General features: G+C 42.6%; 3 protein-coding genes across 9 annotated transcripts in view; 1 reads left to right on the forward strand and 2 right to left on the reverse strand.

The window, feature by feature from the left end:
* The first annotated feature begins 630 nt into the window (after window positions 1–630).
* gemin4 (gem (nuclear organelle) associated protein 4) lies at window positions 631–8,213 on the forward strand. Its single transcript, XM_040025838.1, has 6 exons — window positions 631–818; window positions 1,412–3,400; window positions 4,866–5,022; window positions 5,130–5,394; window positions 6,737–7,426; window positions 7,631–8,213. Exons 1-6 carry the CDS (start codon window positions 809–811, stop codon window positions 7,862–7,864), a joined length of 3,345 nt encoding a protein of 1,114 aa, XP_039881772.1. The 5' UTR covers window positions 631–808; the 3' UTR covers window positions 7,865–8,213.
* LOC120729911 (ceramide synthase-like) lies at window positions 8,087–10,772 on the reverse strand. Of its 3 annotated transcripts, XM_040025896.1 has the most exons (5): window positions 10,444–10,740; window positions 9,944–10,027; window positions 9,627–9,846; window positions 9,460–9,555; window positions 8,087–8,955 (listed from the first exon to the last, which is right to left on the reverse strand). In XM_040025896.1, the coding sequence occupies exons 1-5, from the start codon at window positions 10,563–10,565 to the stop codon at window positions 8,680–8,682; spliced, it is 798 nt and encodes a 265-aa protein (XP_039881830.1). In that variant the 5' UTR covers window positions 10,566–10,740; the 3' UTR covers window positions 8,087–8,679. The 3 variants fall into 3 exon arrangements, with proteins under 3 accessions (XP_039881830.1, XP_039881848.1, XP_039881838.1); XM_040025914.1 differs by lacking the exon at window positions 9,460–9,555 and having other exon boundaries at window positions 10,444–10,772; XM_040025904.1 differs by lacking the exon at window positions 9,944–10,027 and having other exon boundaries at window positions 10,444–10,742.
* A 4,108-nt stretch (window positions 10,773–14,880) lies between these two features.
* LOC120729925 (ubiquitin carboxyl-terminal hydrolase 2-like) overlaps window positions 14,881–18,861 on the reverse strand; it is a 62,627-nt gene continuing 58,646 nt past the window's right edge. For all 5 annotated transcript variants that reach the window (XM_040025953.1, XM_040025927.1, XM_040025936.1 and 2 more), the window contains one exon: window positions 14,881–16,311. In XM_040025953.1, coding sequence (XP_039881887.1) covers window positions 16,227–16,311 — 85 coding nt within the window. In that variant the 3' untranslated portion in view covers window positions 14,881–16,226. The remainder of the gene's footprint in view (window positions 16,312–18,861) is intronic.

Here is an 18,861-nt window from a genome sequence, read left to right on the forward strand (position 1 = left end):
GAGATGTCGCTGTGAGGGCATGACGACAGCAGCCTTACTAGTCTTTCCGGCACCAGAGCTGATGGACGAGAGTCATGTCACTTCCTGTTAATCTCGTTTCACTATTTAGTTCGCCTGAAAGTCCTCAAATAATAGCTGTGAATGTAGCGAAAGCACTCAAATAATTATTTCTCCATGCCCGATTTTAGGTCTAATAATCTACATCATACGTTATTTAGATATTGGGAGCGTAGTTAAACCACAACAAAACCTATCATGCATATGAGAACACGCTGCTTGTGGTGGTCGAAGGTGATCACTGTCAGGAAGTTACTGTCAGAAGTTTTCCGCGGCTGTGTGTTTCATGCCTGAAAGTAAAGTAGTCGATGCATTATGCGGCTCTTGGTGCTGTTTGTATTACACCGAAATGTTGGAAACCATAAAAATGTGAAAATGAAGCTACTATTAAGGAAAATATTTAAAAACAAAACAAAAAACAATAACCAAAATTGTTTACCCAACAAAAATGACATTCTGGGGCTGAATAGAGCTCTATTCATTCTGCCATATGCTTAGAGCGCCCTCTATGAAACCGGAAATCCACAGAGTGGGAGTTCTTGATCATGAATACTCTCTGGTTGCACACGCTGACGCTAACAGCGGAAGCGCTTTATACAAACCTTTGCTAGGAGGTAGTATCGTGTTTGCTCTCTACTTCATTATACTCTGATGTAAAATATTAGAGCTGTGGTACAGCTTATAGTTGGAACTAAAATTAGCAAACTAGCTTCTCAGCATCCAGGTCCACTCTGCAGCTTTGGCACTAATAATGAACAAAGGTAACCGTTACACTCCTCACGTTCCCATACAGAAAACACGAGTCACAATTTCTGTTTTGCTACAGTTAATGTTGCATGTGCAGAGATTTTTCGCCATAATCAACCCCCACAAAATTAAACAGTATCAGCTTTAGCAGTTTAAGAGGTAATGCTGTTCTCTAACCGCTCTGCTGTATGTGTGTGAGAATGACAGAGCAGCGACATTTTTTTCTATATATATTTATATAGCTTGTATTCATTCTGTGTGGAACTGAAAAATAGACACTAATACCTTATTCTACAGAGTGTGGATGTTCATATACAAGATCACCATTTAAAATAATGAGATATAAGTAACCTCTCTGAGCTCAGGCTTCAGACCATGTTCCTTCCTGTCAACTTAAGATGAACCAGAGTTGAACTTCAGCTTATCTCCAGTCAAAAGCCATTTTCAAAGTGGCATTTTTTGGTCTTAAGATCAAATGTGTTGTTTTTTGCGCAGCTTTGCCATTTTAGGCTAATTTAAGGAGCTGAGAGGACAGTTAAAAATTTTGAAAAAAATCTATTTCCTCTGGCAAATTTGAGTTTTGATGCCTTTTCTCTTGTTCTTTCAGACTCGACAGTGCTTCGGGGAGCTTTCCTCCTGGCTGATAAGCTGTGTTCCCCCTCATCTCTGTCCACCATTCAGAAAGCAGACTGGAGCCGGGTGGGACATGTGATCCTGGAAGCACTGAAAGAAATCTGCAGACAGGATGAAGTCAGTGACTGTCCCAACCCAGCAGCTGAGAGCTGGAAAAAGAGGATGGTTTGTGTTGTGTGGCTGAAGCTGCTGTGCAGAGAGGCTGAGGAGAACGTTGAGTTTGCTTGGAGGGAGAACCCTTTCTTCTCTCTCCAAAACAGCCTCCCTGAGGTCAGCCGTGTCGTCCTGCTGGAGCTGGTGAAGTCAGCAGCAGCTGCGGGTGTTTTTGCCAGTTTCCTCCTGCGTCTTCCTCACGCTCAAATCTGTGCTGAGCTGGAAAGGCTGGTGGAACATGTGAGGAGCGATCCCATAGGGGAAGACGATGTCCGACTCCTTCTGGAGGTTTGGTGGGAGCTGTGGAAAGGCAGAGTGGAAGAGGAGGTTGGAGAAGAAGAGAGCATAGAGAAGATGTTTGCCAGCCAGCTTGCTCGCCTCTCCTCTGAGTCCTCCAGTCTGTCCCCTCAGGCTGCAAAGAGGTTAAAGTTAGACACGCCAAATTCAGCAGATATTCTGCACATTCTTCTTTACGCACTCAAAGACATGAAAGGTCACATATCCTCACCTGACCTCTGCTTTCAGGCCTTATCCATTTCCCTCAATGCTCTTTACACAACCTTCCTGATAGACCAAAACGTGGTGCTTCCAGCTAAAGAGAAGTTGGACTGTCTGTGTAAAATCCTCCGAGCCAGGGAGGAGAACATGGAGAAGCTGAGTCCTGAAATGATTCAGGAAGCTCTGAAAGACTTGCGTGCTTCTCACACACCTTCTCAGTTTAATCTGCGCCAGATGAAGCTGAGTGAAGCCCTGAGGATTATCACAGAGCTTGCACAGTTTTGGCAAAGCGGTGTTCTCAGTCAGTGTGACCACTCCAGCCCTAGTTACTCTGCTTTCCAGCTAGAACAAAGCATCCAGAGGGTCCTGGCTTCTCTAGAGGAAGCACCCGGAGCTGGGAGTGACGACTTTGAAGGAGAGAATGATACACTCAGAGGTGTGCTGAAGTCACTGTCCCTCCCTGCAGCAGAGAGCAGCCCTGAAGTGAGCGCAGAGGTTGCTGCTGTCATCATCACCCATCACCTGGAAGACTGTGAGGACTTTGCAGTGTTGTTTGCCAGCGAGCCATTATGGGCAGAACGTGCAGATCGCTGGCTCGACTGCCTGGAAAAAAACCAGGGGGCATTCCGGCAGCACAGCACCCTCATGAGCCTCGCCTCCACCCTAATGAGCAGACTTCATAGCGAGAGCGCTAATGTGAGGCAGTGCCACAAACTGCTGAAAATCACTTCAGGTATTTTCTCCACACTCACATTAGAAGACCAGAACAAAGCATTGGCTGCCATGCTGAGATTATCCAGCAGGGGGTTCTTCGAGTGCTCTGTACCTGCTGCTCTAGCTGATGGGTTTGAACAGGAGCTCAACATGGCCTTCAACTGCATCATTCAGGGGGCGGGCGGAGCTTCAGTGGGAGCTTCACAGGGCAATCTGACTACGGCAGCCTCTCTAGTTGCAAGAGTGGCCTTTCAGAACCCCAAAGCCACTTTGAGGTCCTGCTGTCATTCGGCTGTTTTCAACAAAGGAGCTTTCTCTCTAATGGCTAAGATCCTGGAACAGCTGCCAGGACTCAGAGACCAGAGGGGAAGAAGAGATGGAGGGAGGAAAAATGTGGTGTGCAGTTTACTTTGCAAGTGTTTACAGGACATGATCCAGACCAAGTCACTGTTAGCAACTGAAAAAGAACAGTTCCTCAAGTTTCTGGGTCTGCTCATGGAGCCCGTCACTTCAGCTGAGGGAGAAGGAAAGAGGGAAAGCGTTCTGTCACCTCACGAAGTCGTGAAAACCTTTGTCCTGCCTAACCTCTCAGCTACAGGTGAATATCACATGTTTATGTTTACCACAACCTACATTAGCTATTTTATTAGCATTTTACAGTTGTGATCAAAAGTTTAGATCCACTCGTCATGGATATGAATGTCATGGTAAACGTGGTGCTTCCATCACGTCTGGGCTTTTAACATTTCCAGGGTGGAATGATTGTACAGCATACGTGTGATGACTTTGAAAAAAACCAAACAAGAATTGGATTCACAGGTTTTAATTTATTTTCACTGATCCTGACAGGGTCAAAATTCTAAATGTTAAATGAAAAGGTTAAGTGTACCGTAGCATGTTGCATCTTCATCAGACACTTTTAGTAGTTACCAATAAGCATCTGGCATAATTCTTGGCAGAATTGATAGGTTATTCAAAATTATTGGTACCACTAGAGTTGAGGTCTGGGCTTTAGGAAGGGAATTCCAGAAGGTTACGGTAATGTCAGCCTTCTTTATCCACGTTTCAACCATCTGACTGTTGATTTGAGCCACAGAGCATGATGCTACCACGACCATGCTTGACAGCAGGTACAGCATTCTTAGGTTTGAAAGCCTCTGCAGCTGCAAGTGTCAGTTAAGTGTGAAGATGTCGATTTTGGAACAGGGGCTTCTATATCGGCACCTTCTTGGTCCATGGCGATGTAAAAAAAAAAACAACAACTCTTCACTGTGGACAGTGATGCTGCTGTTCCAGAAGTTTCCAGTTAAAGGCAGGCTTGATGGTCCCTGGGTTGTCCCTGAACCACTTTCATCTTATCTGAGATTGACTGTTTGTCTTTTCCAGAAATTGGAACAGCGGTTCAATTACAGTGTACTTGTTCTTACATACAGTTGTTTGAACTGGTGATCACAGAGTCTAGCTGCTGAAAGCTGGCTCCAATAAGTATCTGGAATGACCTTCCTAAAGTTCTGAACTGAACCCTGTTTAAAAGTTGTGCACTATGACCAACCAATTTAAATGAAATGTGTTTAAATTAAATACCAATTCTGCCAATAAGAGTGTTTAAATAGCAGCCAGAGTTAAGGCAGATGACTACTAAAAGCATCTGGTTAAAGTGTGGTTAAAGGCACATTTAATCAAATATTAGTAAGGTGCATGTATATATGAGAGCCTGTATGTTAAATCTTGGCCCTGTGTGGATCAAAGAAAATCTAAAATAAATTCAAACTTGCATTCAGACATGCACCCTATTTTTTTTCTCTTTTTAAAGTCATTACAGATGGATGCTATACAAGCATTCCAGCCTAGAAAAGAAACAGGTTAAGGAAATCATGAAAAGTCACCCAAATCACCCTGACATGTATCACCAGGATGAGTGGATGGAAACCTCTGACCACAGCTGTAGATTCATTTTAAGTTACATTTGGCTAATCTACCTATAACCCAAGGCTGTCACATAAATGCATTGGGATGTAAAGTAAATTATTTTTTCACTGATAGTTATTCTGTGGTTCTGCCAGCTCACTGTTCTGTGGATGCAGAGCTGAGTATCCAGCTTCTTCAGACTGCTTTGTCTGTGGACATGCAGGAAGCAGCCACCACTCCTCACTGGGTGTTCGACTGCTCTCCTTTCCCCCTCCTCTACATGCTGGCCCAGCTACACAACCAGACTCTCAGGTTTGTATCATAAGTAAAGCTTTCCACTTTTTTATTTCTGAGCTGTTAAACCTTTATAGCGTTTAACATCATTTGATTTCAACTTAAACCCACCTGATCCCTCCTAGATGTTGGGAGCAACCACCAGACCACCACATCTGGTCCATGGATATGAAGGAGCTGCTGTTGTCAGTGCTGACCACTCTGGGGCAGGTGGTGGGTGCGGAGGTGGCAGCGGCCCCCAGCAGCTGGTCCCGAGCGCTGTTCTGGCTCCACAACAAGATGGAAGAGCTGGACTGGACGGTTCAGTTCCTGCTGAACCCTGTGTGGGGGGAGCACTTTAAAAATGAAGTGCCCTCCTCTCTACTGGCTGTGTGTGATCTACCTGAACAGGTATGTCCTACTGCGGAACCCGCCTACTCCTGAATTTCTTTGAAGAACAGTGTCAAGTATCAACATCCAATCTGTGAAAATGCAAACCCAGGTCTGGGTAAAACATAAATAAAACAGAATGAATTTATTTGCAAACATCTTAAACCCTCATTTTATTCAAAGTACAACACTCAACGTGTCAAATGTTTAAACTGAGAAAATGTACCTTTTTTTTAAAAAAAAGAAGAAGAAGAAGAAGAAGAAGAAAAAAAATCTCCTTTTCAATTTTGAGGCAGAACTTTGAGACAAGGCCTTAAAAGACTGGAAAAGTCAGTGTTACTAAAACAAGTGGCTGATAACTAATTGGGTTAACTGGAAGCAAGTCAGTAACAATACAGAGTACAAAGAGCATCTTTGAGAGGCAGTGTTTCTCAGAAGTAAAAGATGGGCAGAGATATACCAGTCTACAAAGAAATGTAATCGCAAAGATTTTGAGTATCTCATCATCTCTGGTACATAACTTCAAAAAGGTTCAAAGCACCTGGAGAAATCTCTGTGGCAGAGGACAGGACCTTCAGGCCCTCAGAAAGCAATGGATTAAAAAAAAACAGCCATGATTCCATCATAGAAATCAGGAACGCTTCCAGAAATCACCGTTTGTGAATATGATCCAGAAACACTGCCGTCTTCTCTGAGGCAAAGCTCATAAATGGACTGATAGATCCAAACTGTTCTGTGATCAGATAAATCAAAACTCGAAAGCCCTGAAAGGTCAAATTAACTGAAACTTTTTTTTTTTAAAAACAGAAAATAGAAAAACGCGTAAAAGCACACAAACCACAACTGAAGTGTTAATCGGGACACAATAATGTGACGGACCAGCTAGAGAAGTGACCAGAACCAAAACATGCACATGATCACACTGAGACATGCTTAAAAGAAGAGGACTCGTCAGAGAAGACGATGCAGGATAACACAAGATTCATATAAAACTGTAGATACTGTACATATTTGTTATTAGCTGTTAAACAGCCATCTGTTATTATGTCCACAAAAACACTTCCATTTTTTTAATGATTTTTCTATTTGCTGGTGTTCTTTGACCTCTGCAGGCCACCGTAATGTACAAGTTTTAGGTTTTCAATCAGCAGATGCTGCTCAGCCTGTAGACCTTTAAGCCATTTTTGTAGCAGGCTGTAAACCAAATTTTTAATGCTGTAAATTTGGGCATTTTAACATTGAAATCTGGCTCACAGGCTCACTTTTTGAGAAAAAAAATATGTGATACTGTTATTTGTGTGGTTTCTCTAGAGCCGATTGTTTTTGCTCTCAGTTTGCATTGAACACTATGTCTGTCCTGTAGGAATGGTTGGGTGTGGACCTTCCCTCGTACGGTTTGGGCACAGGTCTTTTAGCCTGGATGGAGTGTTGCTCCATATCTGACTCTCTGCAGAGCACCATGCTGTCCTGTCTCACTCTGGACCAGCACAAACCTGACCATGTCAGCATGTTCAGCAAAGGCCTGCTAGTGGCTCTGACTCAGATGCTGCCCTGGTGCTCCGTCTCCCAGTGGAGCAGGCTGCTGAGAGGCCTCCGTGAGCTGATCACATCCAGCCGCCTTCACGTGCCTTTCTCTCTGGAGTACGTGGACTTTCTGCCCCTACTGGACCTGAGGAAGTTTTCATGTGAACTCCGCCTGTCAGTCCTCCTGCTTCGAGTCCTGCAGCTGCTCTGCGGCTCCAGCTGCTCTGACTGGCTGTCGGCGAATGGCTGGGCACACGTAGGCAGGTTATACGCCCACGCTGTGAGGGACATGATGAATTCACTACGAGCCAAACTGCCTCTTCCTTCATCTGGTGCTTTTACTGCTTCTGCTTCAACTCTTCCTAAAACACCAGCAACCACAGACTCAAATCCAACTCTCATATGTCCAAAGTCCAAAGAAGCCAGAGACACTCCTCTGATATCAAAGGATTCACAGAAGGAGACTGCTCCAAGCCAGGAAGTTCTTTTTGTTCTGAGCCAGCTCTTCTGCCACGTTCAGCACGTCCAGGTACGACTTCTTTACACCATTCTGTCTCTGATTGGCTAATTTTTTCCTCTTATAACCAAGCAGCATGTTTGCTCAAATTTAGTAATGCACTTGGATCAGCATGTGTTAGATGCCATTGTATTTGACTGCTACAAAGTTCTCTCAGTGTGTTCTTTTCCTGAGTCAGGACTACAGGCTCACTGGTGAAATGTGTCTTCCCTTCAGGTGATGATGCCAGGAGGCCAATGTGAGCCTCTGTTCCTCTCTAGTCTGGAGATCCTCAGTCAGTACGAGGCCATTATGGCCGCCTTCCCAAACAGCTGCACCCCACTGGAGTGCGACAACACCGGCCACTTCTTCTCTACCATCTCAGACAACTTGGAGAACCCGGAGATGAAGGCTGTGCTGCAGCAGAAAATTGCTCAGCTCGTGTCCTCAGCAGCATCATGCACACACTGATCTATCTGCTGTTTCCCACTGAGCACTTTGCGTTTGCAAAAACTCAATCCTGAATATGCCTGCTGATTAACAACAGTGTAATGTTAAGATCATGTTTAATATGAGCACCTCTCTAAGAATCCGCTAATGATGTCAGTGTGTGTACAAGTTATCCCTGTGAGCCAGAAGCTCAGGCTGGAGACGACTCGAAATAGTTTTTTTTAATTTTTTTATTCTTGGCTCTATGTGATGTCATAGAAAAGATATTTTTAATATAATGAGACACAGACCTGCTGTATGTGAGGGCAGGACACAAAACTACTCATGTAGGGTGCAAGAATGAAAGCATGGAGATGGAAATAAGGAGGAAATCTGTCACACTGAACTCAAGTTAAGAAGTAACAAGCTTGAAATCTCTGTGAATTAAAAACCAAACTTAAAATCATATTTTGCAACACGTTGAGCAGTTATTCTTATTTGCATTAACATTGTAGACAGCATGAAAACAAAAGCTAAATGTGTGTACTGTACACCAGGGGCACTCAGTCATCATCAGTGTGTTATTATTTCATCCTATATTCATTAAAGTGACTTTAATTTATACAAACAGATTCTGTGTAGTTGGGTAACATTGTTGAGGCTCTAACATATAAAAGCTGAACAGACAAGAGGAAAACAGCACTGCTGACAGACTATGTGGTAGAGTCACAGTTAAACAACTCTTTCCTGTTAAATCTGACTTAAGTTTATTATGAAAATAATAAACTTATTTTTTCATTAACTGTAGCAATAATCTGAGGGTTTTGTGTTGTTTTTTTTTGAAAATCATGGAGTCTTCAGTCTTTGCGGGCCGGCCCCTTCCTCTGCCTCAGGTACAGTCTGTTGGCTTTCCTCAACAGAAGTATAAACCAGTAGATCTGTGGAGCCAGGAGCACTAGGTTACCCACGTTGCATTGCAGTGGCAGGTGAAAGACCACTCTGTGCAGAGGAATCCCAAATTGCCGGCCATACATCCAATACATGAAGGGGAAGAGCAGGATCCGACATGTGAAGAAGCTGAGCAAGACAATGATGCCGTTGATCCTGTGGAGTCTGGTGTTGTCGAGACCCAGCTGGATATGAAACACAGAAAGATGGTGAGGGGACTTCCCTAATACATCCATGTGCGTAACACAAAACACTTTTATGCCAACATGATAAGAATTTATGCCATTTGTCGTACTACAACACAATCTTTTATACATGACCATTATAAACCCTGCACACGGTCCCACAATAAAAACACAGGACCAGGTAGGTTCATCATTAAAAACTGCATTTTGTATTTAAATCAATTATCTTTCTCTAACAGTAAATTTGCTTGATGATCTGAAATTGTTAGTGTGACAGATTTTCACACCCATATGTTTTGGCTAGTCTCTGGTGTCTTTGTACAGTCTGCCACTCTGGTCCTGTCAGCTGTGGGAGACTCCTCAATCTATGGATCGGGAGCTTAGGTCCTGTTCCTGTGCTGCCAAGATCGAAGCCTCTGTGCTGTCCTTTAAGCAGACCTTTTCTTGCCACTAGTGGGATTTCTTGATGTCAGCCTTCCTCTAAAGGTAAATCCCATGCATTACCTGGATGAGAATCTTTCCAATGGAGACAAAAGGAGTGCTGAACTCTGTGGTGAACAGGCAGCCGATGAAGAAGTCCCCCAGTCCTCTTCTGAAGAACTGCAAATCAAACATTTAGTGGCAAGTCAGCCTGAACACACAAAGCGGAAGAGACTCCTCAGTGTTCTCACCAGAGTGATGGGCATGAAAATGAGAAGCAAGGCCATATGATGAAGAACCAACATGGAGTCCTTGATGAGAAAAGCCTTCACTGTCTGAAGAGAGTGGCCGCTGTATGAGCTGGAATGACCTTTGAGCTTCTGAGTATGGTAGTGGCTCAGATACATGGCATAGATGTCAAAGACCATGTAGGGCACTCCAAACAATACAAACGCGTTCACCAGCCAGTGACTGTGAAGAGAGACAGGAAACACTTTCACTGAACTAACAAACTGACAATCTAATGATAACTCATGTCTTCATGTGCAACAAACTATGAAACACTAACCTGTCAGCCATGACGTCCCTGCAGGATGTCATGACTGTGACTCCAGCTGCAGTAGCCAGAGAAGCATGTATGGCAGAAACCAGCCTAAAGTAAGCAAAGCAACTGTTTGGGTAGACAGAACTGCACTGGAATACATGCACGTTTATTTGTTGTCTGGCTTTTTAATAGTCCCCACTGCACACGCAATGAATATTCAAACCCTCACAGGCGTGCAATGTGGTGCCTTCGGCACATATCCTACAAACACATAACCAAATTATTATGTCAAATTCTAAAATCTAAGTCAAGCTTATATTTAACGGGAATCAGAGGATTCCTTACGTCAAAAACGCCTCTATGGTTTGTTATATATGTGCCGAATTTAGCTGCTCTTTCCTGTTAGTAATGTGACACAGGAAGCAAATCTCCGCAGTGTGTGTAACGAGACAGATAAACAACACAACATTAAACTGGCGTTTGTGTTAACGTAGTCTGATGAGGTGACCCGTGTGGATGCTGACCTCTCACTGACACAAACCACGTCAGCGTCGCTCCACTGTGTGAAAGTGGATTTAAGGACTTTTCTGGAGCTGCAGAAAAGTCCAGGGAACACCAGAGCGCCACAGACCAGAGCAGAAAGCATTATGTTAGCCGGCCTCCTCCTGGTCCCCGTAACCGTTTTAACACAGTCTACATACCAACACCTGCCGTAGGGACACCATCGTATTTCAGTAAGCTAACGGCAACTAGCTTCTCTGATGGTTTGTTGAACTTCCGTCAACCTTTATTTAGAGGGCTATGATTGGCTGTAGGAGAAGAGCTTTAAACCAATAGAAATCCTTGACTTTAAACTACCTTTGAATTTCTCAGTCGTAAAATGTCAGAAAATGTCGTAATGACAGTGACTTACCAATAAAAGGACATGTCAGTCCAGTCTAAGATAAGTCTTCGTTTAACAATATTATGGATTCATGTCCATTTAGATTAAATTACTCATTGAAAAATTACAAATGAAATAAAACACAGGGGCTTAAACAGTTTCCAGTATGCAGTCTGTGATACCAACATATAGTAGAACCAGCGTGTCATATATTTACAGGCAGCAAGCAGGAAAGTGTGCTTGGTTCTCACAGAGCAGGAATGCAAGGCGGCTCCAGCCTTTCTCCAGAGGCATTATAACAGAGAGAGACATGGTACTGAAAGGACCCTGGACTGGAACCTACAGTACAGAAGAATCCTGTACCAGCAAAGATGCTGACAGAAATATAACTTCCAAGGGAAGAAAAGCTTATTTAAAACCATATTTTAAAGAAAAGTCAGCAAAATTCTGAGTATTATTTTAACAGATTTGACAGAAGATTCAGTTAATGATCTTCTTGATTTCCTCTTGCCAATTAAAATGAAAGCATGTAGCTAATGAAAGCTACATACTTCAAATTAAGTGCCCAATAAGTGCCCAGAGAACTGCTGCAACAATGGTTTGGAGTTTCTTTGTGACCTCGGGGCAGTAGTCTTTGACCTAAAGCTTAGAAATAGTGCAAACTGGCAACTTGCTAATCTCCTACATCAAGCATTACTTCCAGTTGTGTTGATTATGTGTGACCGCGTGACTTGACACAAATACATCAGTCTGATAGTGTGAAGGGTGCTTGTGCCTGCATGTCACCTAATCCACACTGAGTTCATATTTGCCTGCAGGAACGCTTGGACTGGATTCCACATGAGTCTGCTAGGACCGCTTTCTTCCATTTGCGCATTATCTCTAAAATTAGAAATATCCTATCTCAGAGTGATGCTGGACTACTGTAATTCATTATTATCACTGTGTCCTAAAAACTCACTGAAAAGCCTTCAGTTAATCCAAAAGCGCTGCAGCAAGGTCAGGGACTAGAAAGAAACTGCTTATTTCTCCTAAATTGGCTTCCCTTCATTGGCTTCACTGGCTTAATAATAATAATAATAATAATAATAATACATTTTATTTATAGGCGCCTTTCAGACCCTCAAGGTCACCTTACAGTAGCACGTAAACAATACCATAAAAAACATAAGAAAAATGTATATATAGCAAACACGGTAGATAAAATTTAGACATAAACAGTTATGAAAGTATGACTGCAAATATAAAAACTGAACAAGGTAAAAATGGCCTAAGAACTGACAGAAGGGAAGCTGAAGAAGAGCGGAGTGTACAAAGGGGTGAGTATGTATGGAGAAGATCGGATAGATATGGAGGAGCAAAGTTATGAAGCGCTTTAAAAGTGAGAAGCAGGATCTTGAAATTGACACGGAGGTGAATTGGGAGCCAATGGAGCTTTTTAAGAACAGGTGTTATATGTTCAGTGGATCTAGTTCTGGAAATAATACGAGCAGCTGTATTTTGAACCAACTGCAGTTTATGGAGGGATTTATGAGGTAAACCATAGAGAAGAGAATTACAGTAATCCAGACGAGATGTGACAAGAGCATTGACAAGTATGGCGGTACTGTGTGGTGTGAGTGAGGGACGAAGACGGTTACGGAGATGAAAGTAGGAAGACCGAGTGATATTATTTATATGTGCTGTGAAGGACAGAGTGCTATCGAGAATGAGGGGAGGGTGTGACAACAGAGAGGCTTAAATCCAGAATTGAATCCAAAATCCTGCTCCTCACATGCAAGGTCTTGAATAATCAAGCCACATTATTATTATCTTAAAGACATTGTAGTACCATATCACCCCAATATAGCACTTTGCTCTTGCACAGCAGGCTTACTTGTTGTTCCTAGAGTATTTAAAAGTAGAATGGGGAAGCAGAGCCTTCAGTTTTCAGGCCCCTCTTCTGTGGAACCAGCTTCCAGTTTGGATTCGGGAGACAGACACTATCTCTACTTTTAAGATTAGGCTTAAAATTTTCCTTTTTGCTAAAGCATATAGTTAGGGCTGGACCAGGTGACTCTGAATCCTCCCTTAGTTATGCTGCAATAGGCATAGGCTGCTGGGGGATTCCCATGATGCATTGAGTTTTTCTTCTTCAGTCACCTGTCTCACTCACTATGTTTTAATAGTTGTACAAAGTTTTAAAACTTTTTAGTAATCTCTGGCTCTCATCCATAGCATGTCTTCTATTCTGTGTTCCTCCTCTCACTCCAACCGGTCACGGCAGATGGCCGCCCCTCCCTGAGCCTGGTTCTCCCAGAGGTTTCTTTCTGTTGAAAGGGAGTTTTTCCTTTCCACTTTCGCCAAAGTGTTTGCTCATACCCCCTATGATTGTTGGGTTTTTCTCTGTATGTATTATAAAGCGCCTTGAGGTGACTGTTATTGTGATTTGGCACTGTATAGATAAACTAGACTAAACTCTCAGCAGTTGGAGGATACTCAACTGCAGAACCAGACTGTGACTGTGACCTATAATACAATGCCATTTTTGAAATCAAATGTATTTCTTTAGAATATTGCAGCACTTTCACAGGAACGCCTCACAGTTGTCTGTTTAAATAAATACACTTGAGTGTTTAATTTGACTGTTGGATTTGTACTTCAGTGCTAGTTGTACTTTATCATACATGTGAACTTTATGAGACCATCTTCTTCTTTCAGCGTCATTTTAAGGGTTGACACAGCAGATCGTCTGATTCCATCTCACTATATCCTGGCATCCTCCTCTGTCACACCAACCCTCTGCATGTCCTCCTTCACTACACACTCTACTGCCCTAGTCGCCTGTCTCAACTTCTCTCTGAACTCTGTGTGCTACATTCTTCCTATTATTAGACCACATTAAACTTTGCAAAGGCTCACAGTTTGGAATTTCATTGACAGGCTTCCTGACAGTGTCGATGCAGCTGTCTGCTTGGCTTCAGCTCTGCTTTTTGCAGTTGGTGAATTGGATTTCTCAATGTGTTTGCCCTATCAGTTGTTTCACAAAGTAGAATTAGATAAGTTATAACAGAACAGTATGGAAATCTATCAATCTGAATGGTTACTTTCAGGTAGAAGATACACGGTTCCACATTTTACATTTAAAAGATATAGATTCACTTAATGCTGCAGTGTGCAGGTCACACGATCAGTGATTTGTGTTAGTAAATTGTGATTTGTTGTGCTTTTATGTACTGCAGGTAAAATAAGTATTGAACATGCTTACCGAATGTATTTAATACTCCATACAAAAGCCTTTGTTGGTGATGCCAGCTTCAAGATGCCTACTGTATGGAGAAACCAGTCACATGCATTTCTAAATGTGATTCTGTCTTCAAATCCTGTAGGTTCCTGGATTTCTGATTCTCATCATTTTCACTCTGTCTGAAATCTGGTGTGGGGAGCACCTAGTTGTGGATGTTTTTTCCACTTCTAGATTATGGCCACAACACTGCTCACCGGAACCTTCAGTAGTTTAGAAATCCTTCTGGAACCGATGCCATCTGTATGTTTTGCAAGAATAATGTGGTGAAGGTCTTGAGGGAGCTCGCTGGTTTTACCCATCATGAGATGGTGCTTGTGTGACACCGTTTTGTAATGGATCAGCTGGGACTGAACTAGCTGATATTAATTTCCACTAAGTGGCAGCGTTGCTTTCTAATTACTGATAGATTTCAGCAGCTGTCATGACTTTCTGCACTTCCCTTTCTTCCCATGCTCAGTCCTTTTTCCCTGTTCCCATTTCTCATTACTACAAATAATTTATGGACATCTACGGTTTGTTTTCTTTGCATGTGTGGATTGGATGGGTTGTTACCAACATCTGGTGAGAATTTCATGCCAGTAGCACCTTTAGAAATATATTTACTTAGAAAACGTATTTTACCCATTGAATGTGCTGGTTATAAAGGTTGTACTGGTAGTGACTAGAACAAATGTTCTCTTTGGGAACAACAAACATTATTGTAGCTATCTCTGTCTTAACTATAAGACCAGATTCAGGCAGCTGCAGACTCTCTAGCAGAGACCAAAAAAATACAAAGACAGAAAGTAAAAGCACTGTTGCGCTCACTTTTATTCATATATATATATAAATATATATATATGCATATATATATATATATTTATATAGTCATGTGTTTGACTGCCACAGTTAAAAAGTGTGACTCATCACATTATCACCTGTAAGCATAAATAATGACTTTTTTTTCTCTCTTGAAACCTGGTAAATAAACCAACTGAAAACAGTTACGGGTCATTTTCAGCACCATTGAATAGTACATTCTCTATATTGCATCAGGATATAAAAATATACAGATATAGTGTTTTTTAAAACATTCTTTCCATGTTGTTCAATGGCATGAAACAAGAGAGGAAGAAAAGACCCCATACTGACAATGAGGATTATTACCGTTATCATCTGTATTATTAATCTGTAGCCGACCCTTAGCGGACCGTGCGCTCATCCGTTCACAGCACTTTTAAAACATCAGTAGCAGCCACACGTGGGAGAAACAAATAAAATAAAACACGAGTTAGAGGCAGACTTCTTCTCTGGAACATTTCACGCTCACAGTGCCACCGACCCTCCCAACCACTTTTAGAGAACAAAAGAAAAACAGGAGAGTTATGGAGATGCTAATAGGGACCTGGGAGTGCTGGAGGGTTGTGGGAGGGAAAACCAAGCAGGCCGGTGGGCTGCAAGCTTCTCGTATCCATGACCAGTCCAGTTATAGACACGGTCTAAACACTGTACATCCACAGTCCAGGATGGTAACGATGCTAGGGGCCTCTATTAACCCCTACCCCGCCCCAAAAACTATCAATGGAAAACCCTCAACATGAATTCAAAGCAGAAAAACGTGAAGAAAGAAAGCAAGAAGAAAAATAATAAACTGGGTCGTCTCAGTTTTAATGGTTTGAGGCAAACAAGAAGATCACAAAGAGAAGACGAAGAAGAAGGAAAGGCGTGGTCAGGACCAGAGTTCAGTTTGCAGTGCATAGAGAGGGGCTTCTGAGATGGAGACTGAGTCACCTGGTTGGTTCACTCAGATGGGATTATTGCCCTCTGTCAACCTCACACACACACGCACACACACACGCACACGCACACACACACACACAGTAAACGCACGTCCACCCGCAACCAGCAACATGTGGGAGTACAAACGGAGAGCAGAATTAAAAAAGCCAGTGGTTTCCAGCCTGTCCCCCCATCCAGCAGTTTCTGTGGGGTGATGTGTATGTGTGTGTGTGTGTTTGTGTGAGCCATGTAATGTATGTCCAAGTAAAATTTCCAAACAGGCCAGGCTCCAACAGCACTTTCATGTGTTGCGTGTCCATCCGTCCAGTGTCTGTCTGTGAGTCAGAGTGGTGCTGTGGCCTGCCCTCCTCTACGACGCTTCACATCCGCGAGGAGCAAGCCAGCTCGTAGAACAAGACGTAGGCGTCGCTGCTGCGCACTTGGCTGGAGGACATTGGCGTTACTCTGAAAGTATATAAATAAAATTAAATTAAACTTAAGCCTTTGAACACTTGATTATAATGTATCATTTATATATTTTATTCAAGCAAAAATTATCTCATGATCCTCTGAGTGAGCTATAGGGTGTCTTTATAGATATTAACTGTAGACATAATCACAGTCTGTTTGAGCAGTTAGTATGCAGTAGGATGCCATATAGTGTAACTCCTATCTTACTCTAATAGAAATTACAACATGATAAATGGGATAAAAAGTCAAACTGAAAGTTAGTGCACAAAGGGAATGAAGCTGTCAGGCACTATAGTTGCTACTTCAGTCACACACTGCTGTCTAAAACAACCTGCCCAGACTTTGAATGTAATGACTAATTGAGTTAGCTGAAAGCGCCACCTGAGCCTCATATGTGTGTGAGTACATTTAGTAGAGCACCGTATTAAAAACAGAATGTCTGAATTTGGTGATTTTGAGATGAGATGTCAAGTCTGAGGGAGCCCACGTGCTAACATGGTTTCCAAATGGATTAATTCTGTTGGCTAGTGCTGATGCCAGGAGGATGTGTAACAAATGATGTATGCCTTCCAGGAATGACTTTGATGCTTGATTAATAGGAGAGCATTAAATCAACGCTGCAGCCTGACATACGCCTTCCCTTAAACATCTGTTTGGTTGTGTGAGTGTAGAATACAGTACGAAGCATCTGTTAAATGTAACACAGTTGTAATTGTTTCTAGCTTGCTCATTATGCTGATGCAGCAATGTGGAACAGTGTCGAAATCTACAAGCGTTCTTGTTTTCTGAGCTTGAAATCATCTGTGTGCACTCAGTCGGCTGTCTTCTGTTATAGTAAAAGTTACTGTTGTTCAAGATTTATCAGCTCCAACGTGAGCAGCTCAGTTTCAGATGTACAGGGAGTGCAGAATTATTAGGCAAATGAGTATTTTGTCCACATCATCCTCTTCATGCATGTTGTCTTACTCCAAGCTGTATAGGCTCGAAAGCCTACTACCAATTAAGCATATTAGGTGATGTGCATCTCTGTAATGAGAAGGGGTGTGGTCTAATGACATCAACACCCTATATCAGGTGTGCATAATTATTAGGCAACGTCCTTTCCTTTGGCAAAATGGGTCAAAAGAAGGACTTGACAGGCTCAGAAAAGTCAAAAATAGTGAGATATCTTGCAGAGGGATGCAGCAGTCTCAAAATTGCAAAGCTTCTGAAGCGTGATCATCGAACAATCAAGCGTTTCATTCAAAATAGTCAACAGGGTCGCAAGAAGCGTGTGGAAAAACCAAGGCGCAAAATAACTGCCCATGAACTGAGAAAAGTCAAGCGTGCAGCTGCCAAGATGCCACTTGCCACCAGTTTGGCCATATTTCAGAGCTGCAACATCACTGGAGTGCCCAAAAGCACAAGGTGTGCAATACTCAGAGACATGGCCAAGGTAAGAAAGGCTGAAAGACGACCACCACTGAACAAGACACACAAGCTGAAACGTCAAGACTGGGCCAAGAAACATCTCAAGACTGGTTTTTCTAAGGTTTTATGGACTGATGAAATGAGAGTGAGTCTTGATGGGCCAGATGGATGGGCCCGTGGCTGGATTGGTAAAGGGCAGAGAGCTCCAGTCCGACTCAGACGCCAGCAAGGTGGAGGGTGGAGTACTGGTTTGGGCTGGTATCATCAAAGATGAGCTTGTGGGGCCTTTTCGGGTTGAGGATGGAGTCAAGCTCAACTCCCAGTCCTACTGCCAGTTTCTGGAAGACACCTTCTTCAAGCAGTGGTACAGGAAGAAGTCTGCATCCTTCAAGAAAAACATGATTTTCATGCAGGACAATGCTCCATCACACGCGTCCAAGTACTCCACAGCGTGGCTGGCAAGAAAGGGTATAAAAGAAGAAAAACTAATGACATGGCCTCCTTGTTCACCTGATCTGAACCCCATTGAGAACCTGTGGTCCATCATCAAATGTGAGATTTACAAGGAGGGAAAACAGTACACCTCTCTGAACAGTGTCTGGGAGGCTGTGGTTGCTGCTGCACGCAATGTTGATGGTGAACAGATCAAAACACTGACAGAATCCATGGATGGCAGGCTTTTGAGTGTCCTTGCAAAGAAAGGTGGCTATATTGGTCGCTGATTTGTTTTTGAATGTCAGAAATGTGTATTTGTGAATGTGGAGATGTTATATTGGTTTCACTGGTAAAAATAAATAATTGAAATGGGTATATATTTGTTTTTTGTTGAGTTGCCTAATAATTATGCACAGTAATAGTCACCTGCACACACAGATATCCCCCTAAAATAGCTAAAACTAAAAACTACTTCCAAAAACATTCAGCTTTGATATTAATGAGTTTTTTGGGTTCAGTGAGAACATGGTTGTTGTTCAATAATAACATTATTCCTCAAAAAAACAACTTGCCTAATAATTCTGCACTCCCTGTAATGTTAGAACAAAGCAGACACACACGGGTAGAAAAGAAAAACAGCACTAACAATTCACTGCCTCTTTATGGATGGTGGCTTCACATGGTTAATCTTACTTTGCA

Source organism: Simochromis diagramma, unplaced genomic scaffold (genome assembly GCF_900408965.1).
Source record: "Simochromis diagramma unplaced genomic scaffold, fSimDia1.1 OVJJ01000348.1, whole genome shotgun sequence".
Lineage (NCBI taxonomy): Eukaryota > Metazoa > Chordata > Actinopteri > Cichliformes > Cichlidae > Simochromis > Simochromis diagramma.